Raw genomic sequence first — 13,610 nt, 5'->3', positions numbered from 1 at the left:
CATTCCTGCATTAAAATCTATGTGCAGCCCAAACTTATACAGTGAGAGCAAGATGCATAGAAGCATGTAGAGTAGACCTCTGGTCACGAACGCTTCTGACTACAACCAAATTGGCTTCCAACCAAAAAATTCACATTTTTTTTCCATGACTGACTTCCCCTTCCACGCCAATTTTTTTTGGGTAAGTGCCAAATTTCCAAAATTAGGTTGGGGTCAACCCCAAATCAGTTTGCGACCAAAGTTTTGGAACAAATTATGGTTGTGACCAGAGGTTCTACTATATAGAAAATTAAGCTTCATCTATTGCGATCCGTATTTAAATGCCGACTTACAGTAGGTGGGTACTCATTGGATGACCATGGGCCACATAATTCTTATAAGGGATAATAGATGGCAATAAAAGTTCAACAGGTAATACAGATGGAACAGCCTAATTAATAGAGTGAACTCAGTCTCAGATAAAGAGGACAGGGAACAGCTGCTCTTAAGGATGTACATTCTTAAGTCTCCTCCTGAGAAGCCCTGGAACCTGGGAGGAGCTGCTTTTGATTGGATCATGTGTACCATGAGGATAAGTAAATCCACAATTACACTGCCATGACCTTCTGCTGCGATGCATATGAGCCGTGGTGGTGCAGTGGTTACAGTGCAGCACTGCAGGGTACATCTGCTGACTGCTGCCTGTCTGCAATTTGACAGGTCGAATCTCACCAGGCCCACGGTTGACTCAGCCTTCCATCCTTCCAAGATGGGTAAAATGAGGACCCAAATTATTGGGGGCAATATGCTGATATTTGTACAGCCCGCTTAGAGAGGGCTGTAAAGCACCCTGAAGTGGTATATAAATCTGCAAGTGCTATAAAGCCTCTTCCATCCACCTGCAACCAAGGTTCTTCTAAAAAGTGGCACATTAAATTTTGATGTTGTTCTTCCAGGCGATTATCTCTGCTTATCTCACTCTCTGCTATTCTTTAAATGAATATCAGATATGCGGCTCTTTCCAAGTGTTTGAAGCTCAGATATGGATCACTTTTGTGACTTTTTCAACGTCTGCTATTAATTTTATACACACCTGCTAAGGAGGGTGGGGATAATAGTTTTATCATGATTTATAATTAATTATTGATTTATTTATTGGCTTTATATCCTGCCTTTCCTCCAGAATAGATATTACACCCCCCCCCCCATCTCTCTCACACAGACACCACTTATTCAGAATAGGAACCATTCAGGGGGGAAAGGAAACCCGACTTTATTCACTGCTTTCAAATCATTACCTACTAAATCAGGTAACTTATGGATTTTATTCTGCCTTTGTTTTTCTGATGTGCTCCCTAAATGCTTCACCTAGAATATTTTATGGTCTCTCTATAAAAAGAGGAAGGAAACTGCCGGTGGGGTTACAAATAGCAGGAAGGGCATTACTGCATCTCAAAAAGAATTATGTTGCTAATGACTCTTTAGACGGTTAAGCTCTCCAGAAATAACCTCTCTTTTGAAAAGCAGCCTTAGCTGCTGAAGTCAGCATCCCACAGAAGTCTCGGCTGAAAAGATGCAAGCGTCTGCTAGAATGGGCAAGATGCCAATTTGCAAGGCAAGGAGCCAAGATATTGGAAACCAGCTGGAGCAGACAGGGAGAAGGAGGACAGAATAACAAAAGGGGGATGGAATCTGCCAAGCATCCTGGAGAAGAGCAGAAGGGTGGGGAAACCTGCACCAAGTTCTCCTGCTAAGTAAAAGCTTAGAATTTATTTATGCATGGATGAGGCCTGCCAAGTGGAAGTAGGCTGTTTGGCCATCTTTTCCTGCTCCGCAAGAACTTTTTTTGAGATCTTCTGGCTGCAATGTAAATTTGAATAAACACAGCAAGATATTCAAGCAAAGTGGATTCTTTTTTCCCCAGATCCTTCAGGAAGAATCAGAATCCCCTTCCCAAAGCAAAAACGGTACAAACAGGCATCCTTGCTCCCTGGCTTCCTTTATATTCTTCTAATGAATTGGGGTCAGATGTACCAGACTGAGACCTCTCCCCCCCTCTCATCTCTATATCTCTCAACTCTGTCTCTATCCATCCATAGTTAACTGAACCAAGCATAATTCAGTGTAGCAGACTGAATAAAAGGTGGCTATAATTTAACAAAGACCAAGGCATTATCTAGCTCACAACAAACTAAATACATTACTCTAAAAAGCTTGGTTAGCTTGGGGCTGATTGTCCTGGAATTTCACTCCCGAGGGTGTGTATTTGTGGGCTACCAGATCTGGGCTGCAAAAGAGCTTTTGGCTACCAACAAAAGATGGTCAGGATTTTTGCAGTCCAAAGGAGCAGCAGCTCTTTCCACCCCCCTCACCAACTAATACAGAGATGGGAAGGAAGTCTCTTTTTCCTGGGCAGGGCAGCAAAGAGGATCAGGTTCAAGGGGGGGGGGGGAGAGTCCAAGATAAAAGAGATGAGGTTTGAGAGAAGATGAGCTAGGATTCCCTAGATCCAATTCACAACTGCCCCGCTGTCCAGAGAAAGAGCAGAAGAAGCTGGTGATGGTGTCCATTTGTGGTCAGCAGAACAGAGAGGCGGGATGAAGACTGGATGGTGGTGGTGGTGGTAGTGGGGTTCCCAGCCTCTGGTTTTCTGAAGATGGGACCTGGCTTAGCCCAGTTCATCAGAGCAGCAGTCCCCAACTGGTGGTCCGTGAGAAAATTTTGGAGGTCCACAGAAAAATTATTTGCATTTTTTAATATTGCGCTAAATACTATTTATCTTTTTTAAAAAAAAATCATATTAGTGGTCCCCGGGATTTAAAATTATTAATTTAGTGGTCCAAAAGGTTGCGGATCCCTGCAGCAGAGGAAAAGCAGAAAGGAAGGCAGAGAGAAGGAAACCCCCATGCCCCCCATACTTTGCAAAAGTCGGATTCTGAGAAACGGAATCTAACCCTCCTGATTATTTTACTGCATTTAATCAAATCTACAGCGCAGCCTCAGAAGTACAGAGCAATTCTCCCCCGCCCCGCTTTTTCAAGGGACAGCGACCTTGTCCTTCTTCCTTTGGCATCAGTCCCCATCCTCGGGAAAGCGAGGCCGTTTGCGTTGCGCCACTTCTCTGATCTGGAGAGGTTGGCGCCATGAATTTTTTTTGGGGGGGGGCAAGGGGAAGGGGGCATCCGAGGACGTGCGGTTCCAAGTGTCCCCCCTCCCCTCCCCAAGAAGAAGAAGAAGAGCGAACCAGCTCGGCTATTGGCCTCCTTGACCCCCGCCGTTCGATTCTAGCCCCCGCCGATCCTTACCAAATACCAGATTCCCAGGATTATGGTCCCCGTGCGGACGTGACAGCACAAGCAGCAGCTGTTGGAGTAGAATCGAGTCCAAGGCGAACCCAGCATCTTCATCGCGTCTTTCGGAACCGCCTCCCGGGCCCTTTCGCAGCGATGCCCAAGCGCCAGGTTTCTCCCTTAAGGACCGCCGGAGAGCGAGAGAGAAAAGCCGCTCGGAGCCTGGCCGGGGTTGAGTAGCAGCTTCTCCCGGCGCAACACCTCCAGAGGAAAAGGCGAGGACGCAGCCAGCAGCGCCTTCTATCAGCTGGAGAGGCGGGTGGAGGTGGGGAACCCTCTGTTCCATTACGTCATCGGGCTTTCTAGCCTGCCAAAGAGGAGGAGGGGCGGAGCCTTCGGACCCCAAGACCGGCTCAGCAAAAGGCCGGCAAAACGCTCCCCAGGCGGAAGGGTGAATGGGCCGCTGGGGGTCAGGGGGAGCCGGGGAACAGCTAGGCAGGGGCGGAACGCTCCCCAAAAGCTGCGAGCCTGCCTCAAGGCAGATCTCTCGGCCTGGCAAGCGGGCAATGGCTTCGAAAGGAATTGTGCGGTTTCTAAGGAGGTTATTCTGCAAAGCGCCAGAGGGCAGGACAAGAAAGAATAGTTGGAAACTGATCAAAGAGAGAAGCAAGCCGGAATTAAGGAGACACTTCCTAACAGTGAGGACAATTAACCAATGGAACAGCTTGCTTTGCGGGTGCTTCATCGCTGGAGGTTTTTAAGAAAAGACTAGGCAGTCATTTGCCTGAGATTGTATAGGTTCTCCCGCTTGAGCAGGGGGGCTGGACTAAAAGACCTCCAAGGTCTCTTCCAGATTCGATTCTATTCTACTCTAAATTATCTGAAGGCTTTTTTAATGTTATGATCAGCCCCCATCAAAGGCTCAGTGGCTAAGACACTGAGCTTGTCGATCAGAAGGGTGGCACTTCAGTGGTTCGAATCCCTAGCGCCGCGTAACCGAGTGAGCTCCCATTACTTGTCCCAGCTTCTGCCAACCTAACAGTTCGAAAGCACGTAAAAAAATGCAAGTAGAAAAAAAATAGGAACCACCTTTGGTGGGAAGGTAACAGTGTTCCATGTGCCTTTGGTGGCCCCATGACCATGGTGACATCTTTGGCAGCGCTGGCTTTTCAGCTTAGAAATGGAGATGAGCATTGCCCCTAGAGCCAGAAATTACTAGCACGCATGTGCGGGGGAATGTTTAACTTAAGCCCACATCATCTGTACAGGTAGTCTTCAACTTACAACAATTCATTGAGCGATTGAAGTTACAGCGGCACTGAAAAAAGTTACTTACGGCCCTTTTTTCAGACTCATGAGCGTGGCAGCATCTGCATAGTCACTTGATCAAAACTCAGATGCTTGATGACTGGTTCATATTCATGATGGTTGCAGAGTCCCAGGATCATATGATCCCTTTTGCAAACTTCCGACAAGCAGAATCTATGGGGAAGCCGGATTCACTTAACCTCATTACTAACTAAACAATTGCAGTGATTTACTTAACAACAGTGGCAGGAAAAGTCATAAAATGGGGCAAAACTCACGTAACAAATGTCTCACTTAACAACAACATTGTGGTCATAAGGCGAGGACAATCTTTACTTCACTAATCCTTATTCCTAGGACTCAGCTCTCTCTTTTTTCAATCCCACAATTAAAGTCAACTTCATGGTGTTGGGTTGTCAGAAGACAAAGTGACTACAAATTAGCCGATCACATTTTAGCCCAGTGTTTTGTGTGAATTCTTCCATCTCTCCGCTTAAAAGTTGGGCTATTTATTCATTATGACAAACAGAAGTCTGCCCTTGTTGAAATGTGCTAGATTTCTTCCTTTTTGTTGTACATGCAGCCTCCTTGCCAAAGAACAGATTCAAAGATTCAGTGCACGATTACATAAGTGAGTCATGGCTGTTCTTGAATAGAGCCCAGATTAGCCCCTTCTCTGCCTGTTCTGGATGTAGAAAAGATTGGCTCCTTCCTTCATTTTCAAAGAGGTTTTCTCTTTCCCAATAAGAGAGGAAGGAGCCTCTGAGTATTATGATCTGTGAACAGAGGCTGGGAAAAGTATTGACTGTATCTTAATCTCAAAAGTCTGGAATTTCCAGGAACCTGGGGGAAGTCCAGTTAAGTGGAACACAGGGGGCTTTGCTTAGGAAAGTGGTCATTTCTGTAAAAACAGACAAACTATCTAGACAAGAATTTGTGCTGAGATTTTTATTTCTATTTGCTATCTTGTCTTGTACTATCTTGTCTTTGGACACATTATAGAACTGGGTATTTAAACTTCAATCTTTATTTTATTGTCTTGAAGGAAAATGATCAATTTGCTTAGTTAAAGTACTAAACCATATTTTGCGTGGCATCCAGTTTATCATTGGAGTAGTTGCCCCCATTCTTTTTTCCCTCCAAGTTCCAGAAGATGTTCCATTGTATGAATACCTCAAAATACTAGCAACATAATTTCAAACAAAATACTTAGCTTTTCCCAATCTACTTTCGTCCAGATGTGTATATTACATCTCCCATCATCCTTTATGGAAAACTGTATAGATAATTCTCGGCTTACGATCATTTGTTTAGAGACTCTTTCAGAGTTACAATGGCAATGAAAAAAGTGACGTAAGTCACTGGTCCTCTCAATTTACAATTATGACTGGTCCTCTCAATTTACAACTGTTGCAGCATCCTCTCAGTCACAAGAGCCAAGGTGGCGCAGTGGTTAAATGCAGCACTGCAGGCTACTGCTAGATCAGCAGGTCAGCGGTTCAAATCTCACCGGCTCAGGGTTGACTCAGCCTTCCATCCTTCCGAGGTGGGTAAAATGAGGACCCAGATTGTTGGGGGCAATATGCTGACTCTCTGTAAACCGCTTAGAGAGACCTGAAAGGCCTATGAAGCGGTATATAAGTCTACTGCTATTGCTATTGCTATTGCTGATCAAAATTCAGGCACTTGGCAACTGGCATATTTATGATGGTTGCAGTCTTCCAGGGTCATGTGATCACCATTTGAAGCTTTCCTAGCTGGCTTCCAACAAGCAGAGTCAGTGGGGGAAGCCTGATTTATTTAATGATCACATGATTTACTTAACAAGTGTAATGATTTGCTTAACCACTGTGACAAAAAAGTTATAAAATCAGGCATGACTCAGTCAACAACTGCCTTGCCAAAATTTTGATCCCAATTATAGTCATATGTTTGAGATGACATAAGTTTGTAGTCTATACTCTAATAGTCAACTAGTTGGGGAATAAAACTGCATTAAACCATACCAGAGGGATAGAATCAAAATTACGTGAAGTATTAATACCACCTTATAATGCCTTGGTAAGGCCACACTTGGAATACTGCATCTAGTTTTGGTAGCCACAATGTAAGAAAGAAACTCTAGAAAGAGTGCAGAGAAGAGCAACAAAGATGATTAGAGGACTGGAGGCTAAAACACATAAAGAACAGTTCCTGGAATTGAGTATGTCTAGTCTGATGAAAAGAAGGACTAGGGAGGCATGATAACAGTGTTCCAATATCTCAGGGGTTGCCATAAAGAAGAGGGAGTCAAGCTATTCTCCAAAGCACCTGAGGGCAGGACAAGAAGCAACGGGTGGAAACTAATCAAGGAGAGAAGCAACCTAGAACTAAAGAAATCATACTAGATCAGCTGCTCTAATCTGGAATGTAATGCCTATTAACATATCTTTATTTAGGAAAAAAAGTAGTATTTTCCATGTGAAGCAATCAACTCCACAAATGTATTTTTGTTGAGTGTCCATGATATGAAATAATTTAGCTTTATTTCCATCCATGGTTTTGTTCCTATAAGAAGCAAGCTCTCTTCATTGACAGCCTTGAATAGCAAACATCAAATAATCTTAGTGATCTTTCCGAGCAATATCTCATACATTCATGCAAAGACAATTAATTGGTAATTAGTAAGCTAGTCCTTTGGGATTGGGCGGCCTATAAATTAATAAATAAATAAATTTAATAATTTAATAAATAAAACATAAGTCAGATAAAAAGAAAGGACATAGTAAGTATATCCTTATAATATTCACAATACCATTATATAAAATATAAACCATTATTTCAGTTGTGATGTGAGTAGACAGGCTTGTCTATTTTCCTTGGGAAATGTTCAGTGAAATGCATTAAAATGTGCTAATGACATTATTCTATAATAATTAGCACTGGGAACTGGCTTAAGTTACATATCTGGTCATTTCTGCTAAATCTCTGCACCTAAACAGATTCTCCTTATATCCTGCTCTAATCAGATTGATTATGTCTATCAAAGATCCTTGGTTTGAGCTCCATTTTAGCATGGTTGTAAGTCACTATGCTTATAGCATCTAAAGAAAAGCCATACGGGGGCCATTTTTTTCTATAATGTTTCTCCCAAAATTTATTTATTGCAGTTATGTATATTGACAATCTCATGGTTCTGGATAGTTTATGGCATAAATAAATATGCAATATAAAACTGCCAACAATGAATTTTAATAACAGCTCAGATCACTACTATCCTGCAAAGTCTATATGAAATAATTTTGACAGCTTTGTGGAAGACCAAAAAGAAAAAAAAAGATGGGGGTGGAATCAGGAGTACTTTTAGGAACAAAATAATCCTAAATTTCAGGCAATGATAGAGAAGTCTAACTGTGGAAGTGGAAGAATCATTTTGAAGGTGACAGACCCTAAAACAACTTGATATTATGCCATATTTATAGGTAACTAGCTGATAACCCGGCGTTGCCCGAGTATTTATTTATGCTAATCCTGTATTAGACAGGAAAAGGAATGAATTATATCTATTGTGTCAAGTCAAAATAATGCTGGAACACAGACACACAGATACACATACACACGAACTTGAATCCAAAATTCACACTATCACTGTCAAAAGTACTATAGATATAATTCATTCCTTTTCATTTCAACGGCCCAGGCATTCCATAATTATGCTGGAACGAACCCCACCCCCCCGCACACACATACTCTGAGGAGTGTTAGGGGTGTCTTGCCCCCCCACAGTATTTGTTTCCAGAGACTAAATCATCTGTGTTCCAAGTTTGGTTTAAATTGCTCAAGGCGTTCCAGAGTTATGCTGGAACACCCACCCACACCCACACCCGGCCATTTTTATATATATAGATGACCAGCATTTTGAACTGGGCTCAGAAATGTATACATAAGTAGCACAAGTACTGAAGCATAAATTATACTGTGCAATAGGATAATAGGCCTCATCTCTGCAGTTTGTATAAATTGTGGCATCTGAGTCACCTTCATAAACAGCCCCAGGTAGTGCGTGTGTGTTGCAATATTGTAATTGTAAGATAATGAAGGTATGAGTCACTGTTGCCAGGACTTAACTGTCCAAAAGATTTATAACTGATCTAAAGCTGAAGATGGGAAAAAGCTATCTTCGCTATGATCTCCTCTTCCTCTAGCAGAAGCAGAGTCCAGGAGAACCTCAAAATCCTGCTCTTTCATTGTCCCATCCATAATGTCACTGGAATTGAGAGCACAGAAGTTTCTGAAAAACTATCTGTCTTGCTAGAATTCAGTTTTAGATTGTTTTGTCTCATTCAGTCTCTCATAAGTTCCATTGACCAGAACAGTGTTTCTCAACCTTGGCAGCTTTAAGATGTCCCAGATTTCCCTCTTTCAATTCCAGCATAGCTGGTTAGGAAATTCTGGAATTTCCACAGCATTTTTGGCATAGTCTGATGTAGCAATGTTAAATCAAGAATTATTAACATTCTGATGACACCTGGACACAAACCAAAAGATAAGATCTCCTAGTGGTTTTATTTAGACATTAATCAACATGGGGAGACATAAGCTTTGTGGTATTCTACATTAGGGCAACCAAAGCTTTACTGCTCTACCCCAGTGGGTACCAGTTGTAAAATGCCCAGTCATAAAATGATTGCTTCCAGCTTTTGAGGGCAATCCAAATGGCTGCCAAGAAGAGTCATTAATATGATCTCAAACCCATGTTCAGGTCTGAATCTGACTGGAATGGATCTAGATAATCTGCTTCATCTGGAATTTTCTTTCTCTGACATCCTGTCAACTTCTCCAGAATCTTTTTGCAAAAAGGAAGTAGATCAAGAGATGGTTTCTTTCAGAGACAAAGTACAGGTAGTCCTTGACTTACGAGCTTTCATTTTGCAACTGTTTGAAGTTACAACTGTGCTGAATAAAAGTGATTTACACCCATTCTTCATGCTTAAACCATTGCAGTGTTCCTCCAGTTATACGATCAAAATTGGGAACACCTAGCAATCAGCATGTATTTATGATGGTTCACACAATCGCCATTGGTGACCTTCCTAGCTGGCTTCTGACAACCAAACTCAATGGAAAAGCTGTTGCTTAATGACCACGTGATTCAATTAACAACCATAGTGACTTGTTTAATAATCACACTGAAAAAGGCCATAAAATCTGGCATGACTCAAAGACCACATTGCTTACCAATGGACATTTCAGTCCAAATTGTTGTCTTTAGTTGGGAGTATCTGTGTCATGACCTCTTTCAAGTTGATGGTACCTCATCCTCCATCAAAGAGGAATTTTTCGTCTCTCCAATCCACCTGAATTCCTACCCCCCTTGAGAAAATCAGAGGGGCCTGGTTGGGCATAGGTCTACCTAATGATGCCAGGAACGTATTCCTAGAAAACCATATCCATTCCCTCAGGCATCACAAGACTGCAAAAATCCAACTCATATTGGAGGTGGTGACCCTTTGAGAACTGTATGCAATAAAAATTCATTTTAATGTATGCAGCTTAGTGTACATTCAAAGTGACAATAAAGTTGTTCTTATGGCAAGACATAGCCTCTACTATCTTGACTCTGTGCAAATTGCATGGAATCTTAAGCCAATAGGAATGACATTATTTGTAAACATTCACACAAACTTGTCACAACTGTCTGAAGATATTGAAATGTATTTGAATGCCTGAATACATATTATTCCACCCTTCCTTCCCTAACAGGATCCAAGTAATTCTGAACAGGGTACCTGGATGGAAACTGACGGATGCAATAAGAGCAAATGCACATGCTTCATTGCTTTCATTGCCAGTCTAGGTCTGAACACGGGCTTGGTTACATTCATTCATGCACATGTAAACACTGCTTAGTCAGCCTAGTCAAATATGATCTTAATTCACATTGCTCATTTCAGTAATTCAGACATTTTATCTGCCAGATTCAAGTGGATGCATAAAAGAGATACTTTTTTGAATCATATTAAATTGAACAATATTCAATTTTTGTGTGTGCCAATATTAGGAAATAATTCCTTCTATTAAATCTTAAATTTCCTTGAGGTTGCCAAGTGATGTCTTAATTATTTTGAAACTACCATGTAGACTTGACGTCTACAAAATCTTACAAACCTTACAAACAAGTTGAAATAAGAAATTGGGTGCAGAATTTGGCATCTTGAGAATCTGTTTCCATCTGTTTTCATACAGTTTCATACAGTTAGTCAAAAACCTCAGTAAGATTTTCAACAATTGGGATGAGGTTGTGTGTGCCCTATAGCAGTGTTTTTCAACCACTGTGCCGCGGCACACTAGTGTGCCGTGACATAGTGTAAGGTGTGCCGTGGGGAAATTACTTTATATATAGTCAATATAGGCACAGAGTTAATTTTTTTTAACATTTTCTAATGGTGGTGTGCCTCGTGATTTTTTTCATGAAAAAAGTGTGCCTTTGCACCAAAAAGGTTGAAAAACACTGCCCTATAGAGATCTTCTATGACTAGAAAATTCCAAAATGGTAAAAAGAACAGCATTATTTAAAAAGAAATATGCAATGACATATACTGCACAATTAAATAATTTTACTTGTTATTGGCATTTCTTCTATTTTGTTTATTATATATCAAACTCTGCACTTTGCATAATCATATATCTTGAAACTACTGGTACAGTTTTTGCTTTGAAAATATTATCTTCTCCTTATGCAGCAAGAACACAATTTAAATCCTGAGTGCTGGCCATAGAGTTTTGTTCAAATTACTAAGGACTAGTATAACACTCTTTAAACTATAAATCCATTCATATTGCAAATGGCTTACAGAAGCCAAGACAAAAGCATTGCCTATTTGCTAACTGGTTGAGGGTTTGTGTGTGTGTGTGCAGTGTTTGAACATTTAGTTCTGTGCAATCTAAACTGATAGCCACTATGCTATATTTACATTGAATTGTGTTCTTACATCAGAATACTACATACTACAGGCAAATCCAGTTTCCGCCTTCATGCATGTTGCTTCAGAGAGTAATAACCTCTAGGCCAGATTTGGGCCATCTAAGGATGTTACGATTATTGCTGATGCACACTGGATAATTGAAAAAGTCAAAGAATATGCAAAAGAACTCAGTATGTGCTTCATGGATTATGGAAATGTCTTCAATTGCATTGATGTCAAAGTTTTGGAATATTCATGGAAATATGGGAATTTACGGCACACAGTCCAGAAGATGCTCTTGTCTCGGCTTGGAAAGATCATGTGATGGGGGCTTGGATTGAGTTGCATCTGTGTGGACTCTATGCATGGAGATCTAAGAACACCATGGTTTACTGACAAGCTATCAGAGAGGAAATGGCACAAGAGATGTCTAGAACATTGCTGGAGGAAGGCAAAAAGTGGTTGATTGATCACAGGTAAGAACTCTTACTTACAACCAGTCACTTAGCGAGACCTGCCTCCTCTGAAGGTAATTATGATGCATTTTCAATGGAAAATTATGTAAGTGTCTGCATTTATAACCCTATCTAGATTAACTTTTTTTTAAAAAAATCACATTATCTACACAATTAAAACACTTTTGTTATAAAAAGGAATTGTATATGCCACTTATGCCATGTCCTAAAGTGTTTAAACTTAGCAGAGTGTATTACAGTGTGTATTACAGATCTAATGCAAAACATTTTCTTTCTCACTGTTGCTTTAAAAAACAGAATCTTAAGACATAAAGTCAAGACAAACATGTCAAACCAACCTGTTATGCCATGTTGACAGCAAGTTTGGGGCAGGTGCTTTGCAGATGAAGTTGGCTCTGACTTCCCAAGAAAAATATAAACTTCTGTATAAATTCACACCTGCAGCCTATTGCCCCTGATGTCAGGAGGTGATTTAAATTTGAATTTAGAAGAGTTGGAAGACTGACCTGAAACTTAGCATTCATGCAAGGAACTGAAAAGGTATGTAATTTTAAAAAATATTAAAGAGCAAAGCGTAAAAGACATTTCTGTATAGATGTGGAATCTTCATATCTGTAGTAAATATATAATTTTTAATATTAAAAAATTTGTATGTTTTCATCCAACTTCACCCATTTCTCACGCCAATATACTGATTAATACTGCAAAGCCTAAAAGAAAAATTAAATATGCATTGATTCTTTTATCACATATTAAAATTTGGGTAAAGTTGTATAACCAAATAAAATTACTTCTTGGAAAACATTTCATGGGCTTTCACTATGTTTAGTTGGCTTGCCCTGTTTGTGTCATAAAAAGATATCAAGTATATCTGGTTATAAAGGCCATTATTAACAATGCAAAAGTGGATGCACACTTTTATTGATTGCCTTCTATACTGATCAACCCTATTGTGGGAAACTTGTCATTGTGTAACTTGGTAGCTTAAGTACATGAATGAAATAGTTTTATAGCATTGCCCATTTTCACTACTTAAAATCTTCACATTTTATGAATATCCTATTCTTAGGTGACAAAAATGTCATTTTCATTTTAACTGATTACATATTCTAAAGTTCAAGGAAAATCTGTCATCTACAGGCATTAAATTCTAATGGAACCAGAATAAATGAAAACATCCACATAACTGAACATTTCAACTTAAAAGCTGGATTAGACAATTTAGGATAGTGGTGGACATAATCAGAAAAACGACATTTTCCAGTTCCAATGGACTGCAGAGATAGATCACTTATAAGTTTTAGTTTCATTAGGTATCATGCATACTGACTTCTACACAAGAATAGTATTCATGGCAAAACAATGCTATAAGCATTGAAAAGTCCTGTTTGCAAAAGATTCCACAATGACTAAGAAAAAATGAATTTTGCAAACTCCCACTTTTTAATGAGCAACTATCCAGTTCTTCAAACCACTTCTAAAACAATATAAACTATTCAAAATTGATTGAATATGAACTCCCGAGAAAGAGACACATATTTGTAAAAATATCAGCGAACTGTCCCAAAACAGGTCTGGCCTTAGCCAACATGCAGCCTTTTACAAAATGATAT

General features: G+C 40.2%; 1 protein-coding gene across 1 annotated transcript in view; it reads right to left on the bottom strand.

Annotated features, from left to right (window-relative positions):
* Window positions 1-3,576, bottom strand: part of LAPTM4B (lysosomal protein transmembrane 4 beta) — a 49,824-nt gene extending 46,248 nt beyond the window's left edge. Inside the window, exon 1 of the mRNA XM_032223466.1 lies at window positions 3,285-3,576. Coding sequence (XP_032079357.1) covers window positions 3,285-3,386 — 102 coding nt within the window. The 5' untranslated portion in view covers window positions 3,387-3,576. The remainder of the gene's footprint in view (window positions 1-3,284) is intronic.
* Between the last annotated feature and the right edge of the window lie 10,034 nt (window positions 3,577-13,610).

Source organism: Thamnophis elegans, chromosome 8, assembly GCF_009769535.1.
Source record: "Thamnophis elegans isolate rThaEle1 chromosome 8, rThaEle1.pri, whole genome shotgun sequence".
In the NCBI taxonomy this organism is placed as follows: domain Eukaryota; kingdom Metazoa; phylum Chordata; class Lepidosauria; order Squamata; family Colubridae; genus Thamnophis; species Thamnophis elegans.
This window is presented reverse-complemented; position numbering and strand designations above follow the sequence as displayed.